The sequence below is a fragment of the Conger conger genome, chromosome 6, assembly GCF_963514075.1.
Source record: "Conger conger chromosome 6, fConCon1.1, whole genome shotgun sequence".
Taxonomy (NCBI): Eukaryota; Metazoa; Chordata; class Actinopteri; order Anguilliformes; family Congridae; genus Conger; species Conger conger.
Window position 1 is genome coordinate 46,334,714 of NC_083765.1, and position 22,380 is coordinate 46,357,093.

The window sequence follows — 22,380 nt, forward strand, 5'->3', positions numbered from 1 at the left end:
TTCATTGTTTGATTCGTACTCATAAATGCATCTTGTTATTTGTGTTTACTTCTTTGGATAAGGCTATTCGTTTGTGTTGTGTATGAGTTTGCGCAGACGCGTATCTATAGCGTATCCCAGGCATGTATCACGTCGGATCAGCAATAAAAATTGTAGTCAACATAACAGCCAATGACGCAGTCAATAATGAGTACCAAGTCGAACAACATAAATAAAATTATCATACAAAAACATATCTCATTTTAAATCGGTAGTATAAACCATTTAGAGCTGCATATTCTGTGAAATGTCTAAAATCACGTACAATTTTCGCACATAATTTGATAAATAATGAATAATGTTACAGCAGCCAATATGTAGATGCACGTATTTATATCCAGTTTACATTAAAAAAAACTCCTTTGTCACAGTTATGAATGCCTAGTCATAAACATATAGCAAGAGATTGATGTCATTGATGGCATGGAAAGTTCTTGGATCGGTGCAGCGCATTCCTTTGGTTTTGAATATCTTTGGTCAATGACTATGGGAAAATGAATCAGAACACATTCCATGCCAATGGCTTTCCTTGGAGTGTGTGAGGTCTGCTGTTCTTTGAAATGACTGAGCTGTGCTTACATGTTTAAATGCATCATAAGGCAGGAGTTTTAAGACTTGGTCCTGGGGACCGACTATGTGTACTGTTTTGTTACAGCCAATCTCTTGATCAGTTAAGGTTTTGAAAGCGTGTGTTTAAGTTCTTTCATAATTTTCTCCTTCTTCTTGTTTCGGCACAATGGAACTTTGTCCCAGTGCCAAAATGCCTATTTCATTCTTAAATTTACCCAGTGTGGCCATTGAACTATTCAGAGGCAATGCAGATGGAAAACAACTTCTGTAACCTGGAAATAGCACCCCCTAGTGGTTTTATGTAGTAAGCAGCAGGCTCCGGACCAATTCCCGACCAAGCAACATGACTGAAGCGTCCACACTGTAAAGCAGAGCCATCCATTCAGCGTTACTGTTAAAAAAAATAGAATAATAACTTGAGCTAAAAATGTGGATGCGGTGCATTTATACATGTATATGCATGCATGAACATCTGTATTTACAGTTTACATTTTACATTTTAGTCATTTGGCAGACACTTTTAATCCAAAGCTTTTGACAAGTGCCTAGGTTCTTCCACAGGTTAACAGCATCAATCCATATCTAGAAAAATATGCATGAAGGGCTGCTCTAAACAAAAAAGACAGTCATCATAAGTAATTATGTTTTTTTTGTTTGTTTTTTCAGGTGAATGGAAGGAGGACTAAGGAATAGTCCTGAGGCCTGCATCAAAATATGAGGAGGGATTCTGCTGTCCTGACATTATTATATCTATTAATTATTATTTAATTATTTATTATTATTATATTATAATTATTACTATATCTAGTCATTCCACCACTGAGGAACCATAACAGAAAACAGGCGTGAATGTGCAGCTCGACCACCAGGTGCTCGTAGTGAGGGAACCACAAGGCATTAAATTAAAGATTGTATGTAAAGTGGGGCAGTCTCCTTAGCAGCCTGAAATGCCAACACTAGCGCCTTGAAGCCAATGCGTGCGGCAATAGGAGGCCAGTGTAGGCCAATCAGGAGTGGGGTGACATGAGATGACCTGGGCTGACTGGAGGTCAGGGGAGCTGCAGCATTCTGGACCAGCTGGAGGGGCTTGATGGCACAAGCTGGGAGACCGGCTAGGAGGGAGTTGCAGTAATCCAGGCGGGAAATTAAGAGTGCCTGGACTAGGAGCTGGGTGACTTTCTCCGTCAGGAGATGACGGATACCGCGTATATTGTAGAGGAAGAACCTGCAGGTTCTGGCAGTTGAGGATACATGTGGAGCGAGGGTGAGGTGGTTATCAAGAGTCACCCCAAAATTTTTGGCCATATGGGAGGAGAATACTACAAAGTCCTCAACAATCAGTGAGAGGTCGATTGTCAGAGAGGACTTAGCAGGGATGTAGAGAAGCTCAGTCTTGCCAAGGTTAAGCTTCAGGTGGTGGGAAGTCATCCACGCAGACATACCAGCCAAGCAGGGAGAGATCTGTGTGGTGACCTGGGTATTGGGAGGGAAGGAAAGAAAGAGTTGAGTGTCATTGGTGTAAGAATGGTAAGAAAAACCATGGGAAGTGAGAGACATGGTGTATAGAGAAGAGGAGAGGACCAAGACCTGAGCCCTGCGGGACTCCAGGTTGTAGGGGGTGTGGGTCAGAGACTGAGCCCCTCCAAGTCACCTGGTAGGAACGTGATGAGAGCAGAATCTCATGGTTGACTGTATCGAGGGTGGCCGACAGGTCAAGGAAGACGAGGACAGAAGAGGGGGATTTGGCTCTAGTGCCTCGGTGACCGTGAGTAATATGGTCTCAGTGGAGTGGCCACTCTTGATGCCGGACTGGTTGGGATTGTGAAGATTGTTCTGGAGTTGAGAATTGGGAGCAGACCACGCGTTCCAGAGTTTTAGATAGAAAGGGAAGAAGAGAGACAGGCCGGTAGTTGGGTTCAAGAGGGTTCAAGAGTAGGTTTTTTGAGCTGAGGAGTGACTCTGGCCCTCTTAAGGGAAGAGGGCATAGTGCCGGAAGAAAGATAGGTGTTGATTAGAGAGGAGAGAAAAGGGAGAATGTCATTAGACAAAGATTGTAGAAGGGAAGAAGGGATGGGGTCAAGAGGATAGATGGTTGGGCTATATCTTATCTATTTAAGCTATATATAAGCTATATACACTCAGCACTTCATTGAGTATTTATTTGAATTATTTTTTTGACTTATTGGTCTTCTGCTGCTGTAGCCAATCCATATGTAGAGGTTTGACATGTTGTGTGTTCAGGGATGCTCTTCTGCCTACCACTGTTGTAATGTGTGGTTATTTGTGTATAACATTTCATGTGTATCACATTTTTTCCCCATTCTGATATGTGGCCTGAAAAACAACTGAACCTCTTGACCACATCTGCATGCTTTTATGCATTGAGTTGCTGTCATATAATTGGCTGATTTAAATATTTGCATTAACAAGCTGGCATACAGGTCTACCTCATAAAGTGGTCACTGAGTGTATATTTAAGCTCTATCTGATATTCGCTAAACTTAGTAAATGTTTCAAGAGTTACAAGAGTGCCAGGCATCCCAGCATCAGCAAGTAGGCTGTTTCTAGATAGAAATATTGTGTATGATCTAAAAAGAATAGTTTTAGAAAATCACTTTTGTTGAATGCTGAATGGTATCTGAATGCCGAAAGTCAGTGGAAATAGAGTGTGTTGCCATTCTCAATCAGCAGAAAGTGTCTTTAGGATGCTACATTGTGCTCTGCTTTAATGTTGTGGATGCATTAATGTTGACACTTTCTGGTATGTATGTATGTAATATTATTATTATTATTATTATTATTATTATTATTATTATTATTATTATTATTATTATTATGCTTAGCAAACCTTATTCTACCATTGGCTTACATTTCCTTATTGTACAGTTGTATTGTAGCAATTAAAGTTATTTTGAGATAATACCCCAGTGCCACATTTCTGAGTTGAACCAGTAAACCTCATACAGGTAAAACAGATGCAACTCAGATGTGCAGGGATGTTTATATAGCAGCTGTACCTTACAGAACTCCCCATATTTCAGAGATACACTAGTTTGCCTTCATTGAGGATTTTCTTGGAAGAATTGATGAAATTCTGATGTTGACAATTCTGCCACCTAATGGCTGTAGAAGACATGTGGATGATATTGGCTTTGGTTTTCCTTTTTTCCAGCAACACATCACAGAAAATTGATTGGATTATATAATCTTGGTGGAATGGTTAGTATCATTGTGAAAGGTATTTTTTAACCCTCCTATTATGTTAAGATTTTATGACCAGTTTTACATTTGGGTCAAATTGAGCCCAACAGTTGAAATAAACACAAAAATATTGTACTAGATAAATTGTGAAACATAGTGTGTCATCTTCTTCATGTCTCCCAAATTACTAGCCTTTACTCCATAAAGATGAAAAACCTGCGAGAAACATTAGAGAATTTTAGAGCCTAAGGAACAGTAAGTCAAAGTTTGGCACCTGTAAGGGAAAGTGCTACCAAAATTACAGAGGGTCAGAATAACACTGCACAACACATTTGTATGGCATGTTGGTACAGGACTTCGCATAGCATTATGTTTATTGCATTTTTACTATTTAATCCCACCAAATTTGAAAATTTGAAAAATCATCCAGTATCAATATAAAAAAGGGTTAACTGGTTTTTAAGAGATGTCAAACATTGAATTGGATCAAATTGACCCCAAACATAATAGGAGGGTTGAATGGGGGACTATGTATAAAAACGGCTGTAATTCATACATGGATTATCCTATGTGGATGTAAATGCCAATCTAAAACTAGAGCTGTCAGTCTGCACTTTAACTTCTAAATCCAGAATTTATACATGATATTTTAACAAAAACAAACTATATGTACTATTTGTATTGTATTTTCTCCCATGAGTAAATACTTGTTATATCATTTTGATCAATGAAAGCTGAACAGATTTTTCCACACACCTTCTAACATCATGGGCATTCATATCACCACTGAATTCACTTTAATTATTGGCCTACATTGTTGTTCTTTTTTTACGCTGAAGATAGTTCTTAATGACATTGGCTGTATGTTTGGAGTCGTTGTCCTGCTGCAGAATAAATTTGGGGCCAATCAGATGCCATCTTGATGGTATGGCATGATGGATAAGTATCTGCCTGTACTTCTCAGCATTGAGGAGACCATTCATTCTGACAAAATCCCCAACTCCATTTTCAGAAATGCAGCCCCAAACTTGCAAGGAACCTCCACCATGCTTCACTGTTGCCTGCAGACACTCATTCTTGTACCACTCTCCAGCCCTTTGTCAAACAAACTGCCTTCTGCTATAGCCAAATATTTAACATTTTGACTCATCAGTCCGGAGAACCTGCTGCCATTTTCTGCACCCCAGTTCTTGTGTTTTCGTGCATAACTGAGTCACTTGGCCTTGGTTCCACGTCGGAGGTATGTCCTTTTGGCCGCAATTCTTCCATGAAGACCACTTCTGACCAGACTTCTATGCACAGATGGGTGTACCTGGGTCCCACTGGTTTCTGCTAATTCTGAGCTGATGGCACTGCTAGACATCTTCCGATTGCGATGGGAAGTAAGCGTGATGTGTCTTTCATCTGCTGCACTAAGTTTCCTTGGCCGACCACTGCATCTACAGTCCTCAACGTTGCCCATTTCTTTGTGCTTCTTCAACAGAGCTTGGACAGCACATCTGGAAACCCCTGTCTGCCTTGAAATTTCTGCCTGGAAGAGACCTTACTGATGCAGCATAGCTACCTTGTGTCTTGTTGCTTTGCTCAGTCTCACCATGGTGTATGACTTCTGACATTAAGCTGTCTTACGAGTTCGGCTGTTCCTCACCCAGTTTTAACCCTCGTACACAGCTGTTTCTGTTTCAGTTAATGATTGTGTTTCAACCTACATATTAAATTGATGATCATTAGGTCCTGTTTGGTACACCTGACTATATGCCTACAAAATCCCTGACTTTGTGCAAGTGTACCTAGAAGAATTGATGCTGGTTTGAAGGCAAAGGGTGGTCACACCAAATATTGATTTGATTTAGATTTTTCTTCTGTTCACTCACTTTGCATATTGGTCATTGATAAAAAAAGAACTATTAACATTACTATCTTTGAAAACATTCTTTACAGCAGTTCCTACCTGCCTAAAACCTTTGCACACTATAAGACATTCTGTATAATACTATATTAAACATTTTATTTAACAAATGTGCTGTTTATGTCCACCCTGCCAGATGTATTTAGGGACAGATGTAAAACATTTTTTCGAAATTAGTTTTAGATTTGTGCAGGGGGGAAAAAACGAGAATGGGCTCCCTCCCATGCACACACAAAGTACACACAAACACAAACACTCACAAAGTGTACCCATACACACAAACACAAACACACACAAAGTGTACCCACACACACAAACACAAACACACACAAAGTGTACCCACACACACAAACACTCACAAAGTGTACCCACACACACAAACACAAACACACACAAAGTGTACCCACACACACAAACACTCACAAAGTGTACCCACACACACAAACACACACAAAGTGCACCCATACACAAACACACACAAAGTGCACACACACACTCAAACACACACAAAGTGCACCCATACACACAAACACACACAAAGTGTACCCACACACACAAACACACACAAAGTGTACCCACACACACAAACACACATAAAGTGTACCCACACACACAAACACACACAAAGTGTACCCACACACACAAACACACACAAAGTGTACCCACACACACAAACACACACAAAGTGTACCCACACACACAAACACACACAAAGTGCACCCATACACACAAACACACACAAAGTGTACCCACACACACAAACACACACAAAGTGTACCCACACACACACACACACACACACAAACCTCTAGGTGGACCCACTAGACCCTGGGAAAGCTTTCCCTGTTGTACCCCCTTAGCTCCACCCATGAGTGTATATGACCACAGGGTGGGCAATGTGGGACATTTTTAGCTAAAGTTAGCAACTGAACTCCCAAGTGGGCAGATACAACAATTTGACAGGGTGGACAGTGTCTTTATGGACACACGCATACCAAATATTTTTATTTTATAATAAAAAAAGAAACATATGGTACAGTCCTAGGCATCCTACTTTTTTAAAACATAAATTTGGTTGGGCGTTTTTTTCATTTGTTTCACACTGTACAATTTTCTCCTAATTTGGTGGCCAATTGTACCCTGTTTGTTTCAATCGCCCATGTATATCGAGGAAACTCCGCTACAACCCTGACCCCAGGTGGCCGGAAAAGATCGACACACCTTCAATCCGCATCGTCTCGAGCTCCGGACTGTTCCGGGGCAATCAGAGGTGCTCGTACGCAGCGAACCTCAGTGCCCCCCTCCCCCCTCCCCTTGAGGGCATAACCTAAGCAATAAATCATTCATCACAGTCTTTCTGCCAACACTGGCCAAGATTGTAAACACTGTTCACACATATAAGGAATACTTTCTATAGCGGATATATGAAGCTGGCAAAAACTGCTTTGGAATATAGGTTGGATGGACAAACATGACAGTTTAATTAACTTGGCATCGTTTTAATTTCAATAATTTGGTACGCAGACAAATTCGTATGTTTTACATACGGATTTGGGTACCCCACAATTTTTATTTTCTTGTTTTTAACTTATCGTTTTGATTGTGATTATATTTCACCTGACAGTTTGTCACCCAATTAACTCGAAGACTCGTTTGTCGCATATACATCTGCGCAGCCGCACTCCCTCCTTACGTGCAGCAGCAGACCATAGAGGCGGGATTTCAGAAAGTATAACGGGTTTAGTCATCTAGCTAGCACAGACATATTATAATCAAGTGGTAAGTACCTCTACATGTAACTGTAAAATATGATGCTGGTTGTTGTCGCGGTGAGATTTTCACAAAGGTAGCTCGTTTCCTAGCTTCAATTTGACATTCTTATGAAATTGCTGGCTAGCTAAGAGTCGTAGTAGCGGAAACGTTAGGTTAGCCTACAGTACGTTTGTACAGTAACATTAATAGCAACCGTGTATAGTTGTAATTTACAGCAGCTGAATGTTGATATTCAATATGGTAAGTCTGTATGTGGTATTACCAAACCTTTCCAGTTTCGTAAAAATACTTTACCAAATGAAACGCCTCAGCAAAAAGCACTAAAGATAGCAATGCTATTTCATTCATTTTACAAGGTGGTCAAGCTTGATAGCCAGCCGCATGCCCGGAGTGGTGCGCACAATGATGGAACTATTATGCAGCTATCGAATATTGCACATACAATTCGTTTATGTGTGTCGAACGCGATTTAGATATATGTCTGTATTTATTTCTGGCCTCGGATTCTCTGACTTAGCGTCCTATATTTAAGAACTCAAAAATATGTTAACGTTACTGAATGTAAGAGCGGGCATTGTAATCGACGTTGCCAACCCTGTGTGGGGCACTTGAGCATGCGCGGTTTCCAGAAGGATGATAATGTGAAGTTGGACACCTTATTAGCTAGCCATTTGATCTTGCTCTGTCTACCCTTTCCTCGCCATCTAAGAAAGTGGAGTTGCAGCCAGTGAAAGGGAGGTAGCGTGCAGCTGTTAGTATCCTAGAGATTTTGTTTTTTCCCCTTCTGCAAGACAACCAAGGTTAGTATAAATGGTATGCTTGCCATGCTGGGTAGCTCTCAATTCATTTTTCGTGCATCTGGCAGCCACATAATAACTAGCTAGCTAACTGACATTAGCCTCTAGCAAGCTAACCATATAGCTATTTGTTTAGTCTGGTTGCTAAGATGGCCATATTCGTGGTAATAGCACAATGTATGAATGACATCCTAACTATCTGCATAGGTTGTTAGCTGGGTGGCCTCCTTGATAATTTAGCAAACTAGCTTGTTGTCATTGCACAGCTTGATGTTGTTGGTCAGATTTTGCTAGCCATTTAGCTGGATATTCGATAGGTGAAAATATCTCTACATCGTGCGATCACCCCCAAATAGGGCCATCTTAGCAACCACTAAAAACAAATATCTTGCTGACAAACTAATATTATTAACATTGTGTTTGCAGCGCAGCATGTGTGTATCATATTAATGTAAGCAGAGTCAAGTTAGGTAATTATGCCATGCGACGGACTCTTGCCAAAGGTGAAATATTTTTATCGGGTCACTGTCATGCTATTTCTCATCTCTGAGTGATTGGTTGGATTTTCGGTCGAGCTAAGATTGTAAATTGTCAAACTGAATAGGTACTGTACATCTTTAGCTAATGTTATTAGACAAACACCGACCGCTGCAGCTGCATACGCATACTATTTTTGCTGTGGCTCATTTGCTAGAAGGGGTGGTTGTTCTCGCTGTTATTTGAAGAGAGACTGTGTTTGTTAGCTTGCTACGGCGGGTTCCCAATGTACACATTGACTAGCATGTTCTGTTCCGCTGAGGAGACCTCCATTACCGTTACCAGTGCTCTCACTCCCTTCTACCGGACAAACCAAAGCCCCCTGGTCATGCCTAATCGGGACTCTGAAAGGTGTGCATAGAAGGCCCGTCGGGATGTGCTACGTGGTCACCCATTGCAAAATATAATCGATAAGTTGATATACAATTCCGTTTTTCGCTTGCTTACTGCTGGCTTTAAAACGTCTTCCCCAGTTACACAGAAAGGCAATTTACATACGCCAGATGGTGTAATCAATACTATTGTCGATAGGTGAAGCAAACACCCAGCTGTGTGACCTGGGTTTGTTGTCTTCGTGAATTGGATACAACGAGGAAGTACAATGCATTTATATGTTCTTGTACAGCTGAGCGTTGGTTAAACATATATTTTAAAATTGGTTCTTAGAATATCAGCGGAGATGCCCAAAGAAAGAAACCGAGAATAGCATTAATTGATGCCTGTGTGCTAATACTTATTGCCATTGCTCCCCATTAATGTCATAGTGTTATGTTAAAAACGGGGATGGTGAACTCTTATTTTGCTCTTTTAATTAATTTTTCGATTTAGTGTCTTCCATTGAACACATGTATTTTCACAATGCATTTTCTGTCAATTATAGCTTTTAGCAGAGTTGATGTGGTGACTTTTTAAAACAGGGAAAAGATGTGACCAATGAATGTCTTAACATGCTGGGCTTGGAGGGTTGTTTCTGATTTTGGCTCATGTGAAATAGCTCCCACCTTTGTGGAAGCTCAGTGTACTGTAATTCATAATGCATGGTGCTCTAATGTTACTGTTTTTCTCTGTCTGAAAGAAAGCCATTTCCTCTGGCCTGAGGCGAAAACGCACACACGCACATGTTTTATGATAAACCTGCAGTGAGTGATGTTGAAAGATGCTGGGATCTGGGCTCTGCAGTCTCCTGTCTGTTATCATTGCTTTCTTGTGTGTGTGGCAGTGGCGTTATCTGTCTGCACACTGTGCATTTGTTACATTAACTAGGCCCTGAAGGTTGAGTGAAAACTTATCCCGGTCATCTTGGATTGTAGCTGCAGCCACAGAAGAGTACTCTCATTTCCATACAGTCTGCGAGCTTGTGTGTGACCCTGCGGTGTGTGTGTGTGTGTGTGTGTGTGTGTGTGTGTGTGTGTGTGTGTGTGACCCTGCGGTGTGTGTGCGTGCGTGCGTGCGTGCGTGCGTGCGTGCGTGCGTGCGTGTGTGCGTGCGTGCGTGTGTCTGCAATCACTCTCCACAGCAGAAATGAAGCTGAGGTGGGCTTGGGCGTGCCTGCTGCTGCTCTCTGTGACGGTGACGATGGTCTGGACCCAGGAGGAAGGCCTCTCCGACGAGGAGGACCTGGAGGCGCGGGTGGAGGAGGACTCGGAGGAGATGGAGGCCGAGGAGCCCGTTGCCGACAGCGACATCTCCTTCCAGGTTAGAGCGGAGCTGACAGGGCCCCTCTGGGGGAAAGCAGGTGGTGTGGGATCCTCCCGGGCTTCTGCATTTACCTTTGGTTGCTCGGAGTTGAAACTGCTGTAATGTGTGTGTGTGTGTGTGTGTGGGTGGGTCTGTGTGTTCGTGTGTTTGTGTGTTTGTGTTGGGCTACTTGCCAGCTTGTCTCTTTATTTATTTACATATGCATGCTTGCACTAAATGGTAAAGGCACAGATTATTTTAGTTATTAGAAAAATGATGATAACTGAAGCCTAAAACCTAAAATATGACTGAGGCTTAATATTTTGACGGATGCACATATTTTAAGAGAGGCCTATGCTTTGTGTTAAATATCAAGTCACCGGCACAGATTAAGCCTAGTCCAAGACTAAATTCTATTTTAATAGAGACTCCATACAAAACTCAATTTATTCCCGAACTAAGTCTGTGTCTGTGAAACCGGCCCAATATAGGAAAACAGTTGTGTTAGCATTGGATACCCTGCACTTCTGCAGTGTCTTCAGGTGAAGCTCATGTCAGGTCGGGTGGAGATCTGTGAAGAGCCATACAGAAGTTGTGTTCGTCTGTTCATAGTTCGTCTGTTCGTCTGTTCAAATGCAGGCTGTGAAAGGAGCTTAATGAACAACAGTGCATCTCAGGTCATTTTAGCCTGGATGTTCTTTCAGATTTACTTCAGGGCTGGTACACTGAGGAACACTAGTGACATAGAGGTGCCTGTGGGTGCTTTGCATTTATTCAGGGGTTGATTCGCTGGAACAATGTTTCTTTACTGTTTCTGAATGACGCAGGTGACGTACAAGACTCCGGTTCCCACGGGCGAGGTGTACTTCACAGCGACGTTCGATGAAGGCTCCCTGGAAGGGTAGGTCTCCTGTACAATCTGAGGGACAGGGACAGCGTGTGCTCCAGTGGGGGTGAAAATAACTCTGCTATTGCAACCTCCAACCTCCAGGTGGCAGGTGTCTAAAACAATGAAAGAAGATGTGGACGATGACATTGCAAAATATGACGGTCAGTGGCAATTAAAAAAATAATCATTTAAAAATGGTGTATATATGTATTATATATGCTTTTACAAAGCCTAGGCTATTCACATTTTTTACTGAACGGATCAGAAGTCAATGTTTCCACGGTTGATTGTGTTGTCATGGAACCCTGGGGCCCCTCTCCTCCATGCAGGCAAGTGGGAGGTGGAGCCCCTGAAGGAGAACAGGGTCCCGGGGGACATGGGACTGGTGCTGAAATCCAGAGCCAAACACCACGCCATCGCCGCCCTGCTGGACAAGCCCTTTGAGTTTCAGGACAAACCCCTGGTACTCCAGTAAGTTCTCCTCCTACAGAAGTACAGGGTTTCTACTGCTGACCCTTTCTGTCTCCTCCTACAGAAGTACAGGGTTCTACTGCTAACCCTTTTGTTCAAAGTGGCAAATGCAATGATACTTAATATTCATTATGACATCTATAGTAACTTAAAATCTGTATTATGATGTCATTTTACTGACTGAAATTGTCAGTACAGAGTATAGACACAAATAATTGCACAGGTGTCTTGCTTGGCTAATGCAATGACAAGGTTTTTCACAGTTTATTTAGAGTTCTCTTGACTGATGAAGCTTATTGAGAAAAGTACAAGTCTGAGGATTTTTGTTGTTGTTTTAAGGTACGAGGTAAATTTCCAAGATGGAATTGACTGTGGTGGTGCCTACATTAAACTTCTGTCTGCAACAGAGGACCTGGATCTGGTATGTGTTTGCGACTTATTTTCACATATTTCTCTATTTTATTTTTATTTTTTTGGAAAGCCTTTCTCACTTTTTGAGGGGTGTGGGCTCAAAATAAAAAAGGCACCTTTTCTGTCTCAGGGCAGAGGACAGATGCTTCTCAATATGTTGGTGTCTCTCCGTGCTCATAGTCTTCAGCAGACCACAGATGAAAGCAAACAAATGTGCTGGATGCTGTGGGTCAGAGGTGGGAAATCCAGGTTCAGAACGTAATAGTCCTCCTCAGCATCATCTGGATTTGCCAGTTAGCATCATTCCTAAGCCAGGAGGTAGATGTAATTAGTGAGAAAAGTGAGTTCATGAGTACTTTATGACCCCTGCACTTCGCCCCTCTGCTTTCAGTGTCCACACTCTCCAGAGCGGCTGTAATAATGATGAGCCTGGATGGCTCACAGTCAGAGCCTACCCTGCTTTCTCTGCTGTGAAACCGCTTCATACACAAGCACACAGCCTAAAACACTGCCATGGGATTATTAGCTGCAGTGACTTTCAGTGATGGAAATACAGCTCCTAGCTGTTGTGCCGTTCCCGGTTTGACTCTATTAGCTGCTGATTGGAGGAGGCTGCCCACTGGTGGATCTCTGTCAGTGAGTGAATGGCTCAGACCGGCCTGCACTGGTAGTGCTGTTCCCACCCTCGTCCTGTTCATGAATGTCAAACAAGAGGGGCAGTGTGTGCCGTTTCAGTCTCAGATATCGCTTAGTCAGGGATGGAATCCCCAGCTCCCCGGGGTCACCTCAGGGGGTTTATGCATATCTTAGGAATATCCTACACTGTAAAAACCAAAAAAAAGGTCATCTCAGCAAGTATTTTAGTCTTCCATTTAGACTTAAAATCTTTTTTACAAACAAAAATTTTTACAAACAAAAATGTTTTTCAATGAGGTGAGAGTTTGGCCATGGGGTAAGAAAATATCACTTGTCCAGTACACAGTAAGTTAAAACAAGCTAATATTTTCTACTTGACAGAGAAAAAATAAGATTAAGTCTCATTACGAGACAAAAACTCTTGCTAAGACAAACTTTTTATTAAAAACCTGCATATTCGTCCCCCTCCCCAGGAGCAGTTCCACGACCGCACGCCCTACACCATCATGTTCGGGCCGGATAAGTGCGGGGAGGACTACAAGCTGCACTTCATCTTCAGGCACAAGAACCCCCTGAACAAGGACACAGAGGAGAAGCACGCCAAGCGGGCTGACGTGGACCTCAAGAAGTTCTACACCGATAAGAAGACTCACCTCTACACCCTGGGTACGCCACACTCCCAAAATCCTTCCTGTTGTCTTCAGTGGAGGAACAGACAACTTTGTCTTTTTTCTACATTACAGGGATATTATTGAAAAATAGCAAATACACTTGATTTTTAAAAGTTTTACCACAATCACTACTCCTTCCTTTTCAACTTCATCATTATTGGAAACACTTTCTAAAAGTCTTCTTGAGAGACATTGTATAAATGGTCAGGGGCCTGGCTTTGTAACGCAGTGGCTGCAGGTTTGATTCCCTGGTTGCTTTACGTGTGCAGCTTCATGAATGGATTGTATGTTTCTAAACTGTGAGCTGTGTGTGTGGCTGTACATGTAAACGTGGTGCGATGTGTCCCTCAGTGCTGAGTCCAGATAACAGCTACGAGGTGTTCATCGACCAGTCCAGTGTGAACAAGGGCAGCCTCCTGGTGGACGTGGTGCCCCCGGTCAACCCCCAGAAAGAGATTGACGACCCCCACGATGCCAAGCCCGAGGACTGGGACGAGCGGGCCAAGATCCCCGACCCAGAGGCGGTGAAGCCTGAGGACTGGTGAGTGCTGCCCAATATTAATAAAGGTACATTATTGGGGTGTCTCGGTGGCGCAGCCTGCAGAGCACTGACCGCATGCTCATTGCGAGCCGCGACGTCGGCGGTTCGAATCCGACCGTCTGACAATTTGTCGCATGTCTTTCCCTCTCTCTCGCCCCCATTCTTCCTGTCTCTATATACTGTCCAATAAAGCTGAAAAAGGCCTAAAAAATATCTTTAAAAAAATAATAATAATAAAGGTACATTATGGTGTATTATGTACAGTGTGCCCCTGATGTTCACAATTAGCCTTTTCAAGGTTTCCCTGGTAAAACATTTTTACTCCTCTACATGCAAAAGTGGTTGGTCGGATATGCCTGTTGTTTAACTTACTCTTAGACTTCATACATGATTCACTGGGGACATATAATTTAACATTTCAGAGCTTCTTTTATTAGCAATTCTAACAAGGATTTATAAATGTAGTCCTGTGTTTTTGTATGACTAGCAAGCACTTTTCAACTTTCCAGAAGTCAGAATAACAGTGGCAGTGTAGTTAGAGAGGTTAGAGAACTCAACTTGGGTTTATACATTTGAAAAGGGTTTGCGTCTTTTGTCTTGTAGCTCCATAAACACTTCAAATGTAGGAGAAATCTCATGTACAGGATCCTTAAATAACTCAGGGTTTAGTTGGTGTTACAGAAAGGAAGTTGAGCACAGACAGGGAGAGATGTGGGTAAAATGGCCGCATCCGTGTTTCCCTTGCAGGGACGAGGACGCTCCGCTCAAGGTTGAAGACCCTGACGCCTCAAAGCCCGAGGGCTGGCTGGACGAGGAGCCCGAATTCATCGCCGACCCCAGCGCGGAGAAGCCTGAGGACTGGTGCGCTATACAATTACCCCCCGAAAGCAACATACCAGCATTTGTGCAGTTACTGTTTTAAAGGGGCCTTGTTTTGGCTAAAGTATGACTGAGATAACTATTGGAAGCACAGTATCCTGACAGTGAATACATTGCAATACAGTACTGAGGAGTGAAATGCAGGATGAACTTTCTGGAAGATCTTTTGTAAAATGCTGTTTGTTGTAACAGTCACTTTTTTTTGCTAGTCAGCTGTGGAACATGGATAGTTGCAAAATGGCTGTGGAACTAGAAAGACCCTTTTGGTTAAGTGCTGAAATTGGGTGGGAAGAGGGGAGGGGCTTTGTGATTGACGACTCGGTTCCGAATGTTTCGTGAGGTCACCATGTCATGTGACAGGGATGAGGAGATGGACGGGGAGTGGGAGGCCCCCCAGGTGCCCAACCCCACGTGTGAGACTGCCCCGGGCTGTGGGGTGTGGAAGCCCCCCATGATCAACAACCCGCTCTACAAGGGCAAGTGGAAGGCCCCGCTCATCGACAACCCCAACTACCAGGTAGAGTCCTCAAAATGCGCCAAGTGGCAACGGGACAACGAGGCTTCAGCAGGGCCGGGGGGTGAGGCTGGGGGGTGAGGCTTCAGCAGGGCTGGGGGGGTGAGGCTTCAGCAGGGCTGGGGCGGTGAGGCTGGGGGGTGAGGCTTCAGCAGGGCTGGGGCGGTGAGGCTGGGGGGTGAGGCTTCAGCAGGGCTGGGGGGGTTAGGCTTCATGGCTGGAGGTGGAGGGGAATCTTTGCTCTCCATCACAATGCAAGTCGCTGATAGCACATGATGGTTCCTTACATTTCAGGGTTAACAAAGCCTCACTTCCTTTGCTTAGGGTTCTGGTATTCAGGAGGTCACCATCCACGTAAGGTCTCCCACGGTATGAGATGGCAGATGCATCCAGTGTGTCGTCATAGTGATCATGTCTCTTGTGTCTCTCGTCACCCAGGGCGTCTGGCGTCCGCGGAAAATTGCCAACCCAGATTACTACGAGGACCTCAATCCGTTCAGGATGACCGCCTTCAGCGCAGTGGGGCTGGAGCTCTGGTCCATGACCTCTGACATCTACTTCGACAACTTCATCATCACCCAGGACAAGGAGGTGGCCGATCGCTGGGCCTCGGACAGCTGGGGGCTGAAGAAGCTTGTGGCCAGCGCCAACGAGGTGGGGCTCCCGCTAAACTAGCATCTTCACGGCTTAGACCGTGTATGCAGTCTTTATTCATCCAGCAGTTATCTAGGCTCCATGACATAATTAGTTTCATAATTATATATGTGTCACTTCTGGTCCATTCATACATTAGCTCGCAGTTACATGTTCCGTAGGCGCACAAGAACAGTCGTCAGCTGTCCTTCATCACCTTATCAATAAATTTGGTTAAAAGCAAACAAATAAAAATCAGAAGTCAGTGTTCTAGAACTCCGTTGCGCCATTGGACTCCATTACTTTCAGTAGTGATTGTTACATCAGTATTAGAATGTTCGGTTAAGAACATTCTAATCTCATACGTGTGATGTCACCTTAAAGGGCTAGATGATTGAGGGAAAAGGCTTGCATGTAATGCAGAATGGGATGCAGAAGCAGCTGTAGGAAACTGCTGTTGAAGGGTCTGGGGCGGGCGGGGATCTGCCATTTGTAAAGGTCACTTCGATAATGAGGCTCCCGCTCTTGTGCCGCAGCCCGGGGTGATATCCCAGCTCACCATGGCAGCGGAGGAGCGGCCGTGGCTCTGGATCATCTACATCCTGACCGTGGGCCTGCCGGTGGGCCTGGTGGTGCTGTTCTGCTGGCCCAAGGTGAGACAGCGACCCCTAGTGGAAAGGAGGCGAAAGGCTTGGAGTCTCTGTTTATGACTTCCCTATTCCCTCAGGCTTGTGTGTTGTACATGTGGTGGTTGTACAGCTAATGAATTGATGAATACATTAATTCAGTGTTTCCCAACTCCAGTCCTCGGGACCCACTTGCCAGAAGGTTTTTGTTGTAACCAGTAGCTCACACACCTGATTTAACTAATCAAGGGCATTGTTGTGGTTTGATTGGTTCAATCATTAAATCAGGTGTGCGAGTTACTGGTTACAACAGAAACCTTCTGGCATGTGGGTCCCGAGGACTGGAGTTGGGAAACACTGCATTAATTGAACGTAAGTTCATTTTCATGAATTGAAAAATAATTGACCTCAGATGTGATGAGAGGAAAATTGTGTCGGGAATGTTTAGGGTTATTTTATTTTTTTTTGTGTACCACGCACTTTAGAAATCGGATGACGACTACAGGTACAAGAAGATAGATAAACCTGGACAAGCGGCCCAGCAGGAGGAGGAAGAGGAGGAGGAGGAAGAAGAGGAAGAGGAGGCTGGACAGCGAGAGACGGAGGCCAAAGGCCCGGACACCGCGGGGGCGGCAGGTTAGTTGCGAGAGCGTCCAGTCTTACCGAAATATCCACTGCATCAGTGCCTCCTCATCCTCCCTACCATCTTAGCCATCCCAAAACCGTTTCTTTATTTTACACTAAGGGCCTGATTTACATGTGCACAACCTTTCAGCACATGCAAAACCAATAACATGACCAATGATGATGGTCATATTATTTGTTTTACAACAATCATTGTTTGTGTTAATAAGTTTTGCCAGTGGTAAAGGGTTTTGCACACTAAAGGTCTTGGGCACAAAGGGCCTGGTTTACTGTTCAGTATTCCACTTCAGCATTTTGACATTTAGCAGACGCACTTATCCAGAGCAGCTTGCACAGAATGCATGTTTACAGTCGGTCCGTTTATACCGCTGAAGAGCACTGCTCAAGAGCACTACCGCAGTGCCCCAGCTGGGAGTCAAACCTGCAGCCCTTCAGCTCCACGCCTATTTCCACAGGCGTTACGTAACACTGCCTCACCTTAGCAGGCCGCTTCCATCCTGGGTCTGTGGAGGAGTGTGTATTCCGTTTCTGTCCTCCCCTTGCACTGCCTCTGCTGCTATTCAATGGAACAGCAACACAAGCCATCGTCCTCTGATCCCTGGCTGCTGCACACTGTAGTTTCACTCCTTGGCCAGCAGGGGCTTCTTACACAATATTGTTTTTGTTCCTTCACTGTTTCAGAAGAAGAGGAGGGGGTGGAGGAGGAGGAGGAGGAGGAACAGGAGCAGGAGGAGGAACAGGAGGTGAAGCCGGCTGAGGCTGAGGCCAGCGGAGCCGGGGGCGACCACATCTCAGAGGATGAGGCCGAGGAGGAGGAGGAGGAAGAGGAGGAAGAGGAAGAGGATGTGAGCAAGTCCATTGAGACTGGGTCTGAGGATGAGGTGAGCCCATGACATGACCGGAGCTGCTGGAAATGGTCAAACAGGAGTGTCTGTCAGGAGGCCCCCACGTTAGATGATATTAGGAATATTCTCTGTATTTAAAATGGCAATTTTTGGTGAAAATACCCAAAGGAAAACATGTTGCCGTGTTACTTTGTTTGGGTTGATCTTTTTCAGCCATGATGCATTTGGCCCTCCTATTCACGTAAGAGGACTGAATTCAGCTTGGGAATTTAACACTCCCCACTAACAGTGCCTGGACTTTCAAAATATTTGCATCTTTGCCTGCTGCCAGTTTTTTGTAGTACTTGGTAGTGAAGCGTCTTGTGTAACATGCTTAACCTTACCACAGAATCTCAGAATTAGCCGCATAATTTAATATTGGGGCCAAGTAATATCCAATGTATTAGTACTGGTATCCTGAAAACTTACCAGGTTGGCTTGGTTTGTATTTTGTTTTATATTATCACCAGAAGGTAATGGGATGAGTGGAACATGGCTGCTTGTTGAAAATTGCCTGGCGAGACAAAGCTGAGCGGTCCACAGAGGCATCCCTGGCTCAGGCCAGAATTACACCGGATGCAAAGCCAGTCAAGTATGATGCATGTAGTGGGCACTCTATGCAGACGCAGAGATAGTCAAGTAGGCTGCCTAGAGTGCGCACTCTGTGCCTGACCACGGCTTGTGTAACGGCTGTAATCCACTAGCCATGGAGAGGAAGTGAGTAGCATACTGCTTTGGCTACATGAGCACTCCGTGTCAGGTGTTTAGGCCTCACACTGAGGCTGATGCTGTGTGCTGTGGTGGCCTGTAGTAGCCTGTAGCGTAGTGGTTAAGGTAAATGACTGGGACATGCAAGGTTGGTGGTTCGATCCCTGGTGTAGCCACAATAGGATCTGCACAGCCGTTGGGCCCTTGAGCAAGGCCCTTAACCCTGCATTGCTCCAGGGGAGGATTGTCTCCTGCTCTGGATAAAAGCGTCTGATAAATGGCATTAATGTAAACACTGTGTCCCTGTGTGGCTGCAGATGAGGGATGCAGACGAGGGCACCCAGAACACAGCCGAGGGGCCCAAACAGGCGGTGAGGAAGAGGCGGGTACGGAAGGACTGAGGGCCCCGGGATGCCACGGGATGCCCCGCCTTGCCCAGCGCCGCTTCTCAGCATGCCGGCTCTCCAGCCAGTGACCAACACGGCCAACCCAAGTCCCATCAGCCACTGCTCCCACGACCCCATCCTCCAGCTCCAGCCCATTCCACCCCAATCGATCAGTCTTCCTCTTCAGACATAGTTCATTTATTGGTATTGTTGGAATGTTTTATTCAAATTGAACCAACTCCTTGAGATTTTTAGAAACGTCATCAAACGTGCTCTCACAAGGTGTACCTTTTCGGGAAGGCGAAGCAGTAACCAAGCTGGCCAGGGTGTTTGTAAGGGGCACTGTTTTTTACCGTGTACAAGACAAAGGGACAGTTTCTACTGTTAAAGCCTTCAAGCAGACTTTTACCTCTAGAGATTCATAATGTTTGTTGAGTAACTTATACATGAAGTAAATGTTAGTTGAGTGTTTTTAAGTTAAGTCTTTGGTCTGGTTCTGCACTGAAGAGCGAAATGCACTGAGAGTCTGTAATATATTGTTCTTACTCTAGGCTCATTTTTTTTGTAATTATACAGTTTAAATGAATTTTAGGGAAGTTTTAAATGTGTAGTTAACCACTGTTTGCTTGTCGTGAGCCAAAAGGTTAAGGATGCAGTGGCAGGAGTCCTTTTCCTTAAGCTTGCAGACGGCGATTTCTAGGAAATTTCTGGAACTAGTACCTTCATCTCAGAGAGCTGGGCATCCTTTGCATTTACAGTGGTGTTCACTTTTTCCAGCTTTTATAATTTTAATGTTCTTGCCAGTTTATGGCAGATCCCTGTTTACAGATTTGCAAATTGTACATTGCTCTTGGAAATAAAATATTTAATACAAACATTTCCTTTGATTTATGCCTGGTCTCTACTGTCAACATTTGAAATAAACTGCATTGCTCTTCAGGTTACTGTTTACAGGTACTTGTATACAAGGCCTATAACTATGTAAGTCCATGTTCACACGGTCCATCTCTAAGCAGCCCATTGCTCATTGATTCATTTTATATTAATCTAGAAAATCAGCAGGTAATATCAGCTAAATAATATACTATCTAAAATAACTGCAGGTGCTTTTGACATGAAAGCTTTTCCTTAGTCAAAAGCATTGTTTTTACCATAATGAAGACGGGGACAGTGGAGTCTCAATGCACACCAAGTCCCTAAGCACACAAGCAATCATTTTAACAGGTTGTTACTACTTTGTAAATTAATCCCTTCTATAAATTCCCAAGTAGGTACTTCTTCCAAATAGGATGATCTAGGAAGTCACATTTGTTGATTTTACAAGCTATGATGCTAAAATGTGCAAAGGCATAAAGAGATGAGTGGGATTGTGCAGCTCTTTTGTTAAGGTACAATCTCCTGTGACAACTTCTGTTCTGGTACTCTAATGTGGAATACAATGTCAGCGGTGAAATTAGATCAAATTGTGGAGCAAATAATGAGGTTATTTGAGCTTTTGTTCAGCTGAGGTGAACCAAATGGTAGCTGCTTTTTGAAAAATAAAATTAGTGGGAAATGGATGCATCAGGTCTTTCACTAAATTCAAAGAGACTACTCTTTTCTCTGTTTTATACTCCCTTTTTCTTTCACTTCAGAATTCTGCACTGTGCTATGTTATAAAGGTGTAATATTTTAATGTGCTAAACTCAACAACAAAATATGTGATCCTTGAAAGTGTGAGATTTCAATGAGATTAGGATGTTCAATCTTACCTGAAGATTCTAATGCTGATGTATCAAACACGACCGGCTAACTAAACAACTAATCTTACTTCCTGTAGGCTATTAATTAAATAGCTTGCTACCATAATACACTTTGTTATAAAAGCAAAATGCTGGTTACTGCGCGCTGCCAAGATTAAACAAGTTAACTCATAAATTAACATATCTGTTCCAGAATTGTAATTAGATCGCTAGCTAGTTAAATAATACTTGGGTGGTGTTGTAAAGTTGTGTTCAAATAAATAGCAGTGTGTTAAAAAAAAAGTGAATAAAGTGCAAATATTTTTTATAGCTTTTAGTTCAATATTTCAAATGCAGTGGAAACATTACACATACAATTCCAAATGAAAGCATGAGCAAATTATTTTTTAGGCCTTTTTCAGCTTTATTGGACAGTATATAGAGATAGGAAGAATGGGGGCGAGAGAGAGGGAAAGACATGCGACAAATTGTCAGACGGTCAGATTCGAACCGTTGACGTCGCGGCTCACAATGAGCATGCGGTCAGTGCTCTGCAGGCTGCGCCACCGAGACACCCCAGCACGAGCAAATTTGATCAGGTTGCATTATTATTTTAAAGGAAGCAAAAAATATATATATATTGATCTGTTTAAAAAAAATGGCAGTGTCGATATTTTTCTCTTCAAACTCTCTTCAAACTGTATAAACTGAAGAATCTTTTCAAGATTTAACTTTAAATTACTGAACTAATATTTAATTGCATAACCATTGTTTTTGATAACTGCCATGTATCTGCATTGCATCGAGTCAACCAACTTCTGGCAGCTAGAAACAGGTATTTCAGCCCAGGATGAACAAACTACATTCTACAGTTTCTGTGAATTTTTGGGTTTTGCTTCAGAAGCTGCATTTTTAATGTCACCCCACAAGTTTTCAATGGGGTTGAGGTCGGAGGATTGAGCTGGCCACTCCATTACCTCAATCCTTTTTGTCTGGAACCAAGATGTTGCTCGCTTACTTGTGTGTTTGGGGTCTCCAAGTATTTTCATACTTGATCCGATCCATGATCCCTGGTATACGAACCCAACACTGTAGTATGAAAAACATACCATGATTTTTGCTCCACCATGCTTCACTGTCTTCACAGTGTACTGTGGTTTGAATTCAGTACCCTGGGTATGTCTGACATACTGTCGACGACCATTAGACCTGAATAGAATAATTTTACTCTCATCAGTCCACAGAATGTTACGCCATTTCTC

General features: G+C 43.5%; 1 protein-coding gene across 1 annotated transcript; it reads left to right on the top strand.

Moving 5' to 3' along the window:
* Positions 1-7,420: 7,420 nt before the first annotated feature.
* Positions 7,421-20,274, top strand: clgn (calmegin). The gene is made up of 15 exons (XM_061247052.1): positions 7,421-7,498; positions 10,343-10,521; positions 11,331-11,404; positions 11,495-11,553; positions 11,722-11,863; positions 12,203-12,284; positions 13,384-13,576; positions 13,933-14,122; positions 14,870-14,983; positions 15,362-15,518; positions 15,954-16,169; positions 16,685-16,801; positions 17,260-17,379; positions 18,121-18,300; positions 19,329-20,274. The coding sequence occupies exons 2-15, from the start codon at positions 10,348-10,350 to the stop codon at positions 19,410-19,412; spliced, it is 1,902 nt and encodes a 633-aa protein (XP_061103036.1). The 5' UTR covers positions 7,421-7,498; positions 10,343-10,347; the 3' UTR covers positions 19,413-20,274.
* Positions 20,275-22,380: the final 2,106 nt, after the last annotated feature.

What these genes read in the sequence shown, in the direction of transcription:
- clgn (XM_061247052.1), top strand. Translation starts at nt 10,348, where the DNA reads ATGAAGCTGAGGTGGGCTTGGGCGTGCCTGCTGCTGCTCTCTGTGACG. An exon ending in GCGGTGAAGCCTGAGGACTG is followed by an intron (nt 14,123 to 14,869) that starts GTGAGTGCTGCC and finishes TTTCCCTTGCAG; the next exon opens with GGACGAGGACGCTCCGCTCA. An exon ending in TGCTGTTCTGCTGGCCCAAG is followed by an intron (nt 16,802 to 17,259) that starts GTGAGACAGCGA and finishes CACGCACTTTAG; the next exon opens with AAATCGGATGACGACTACAG.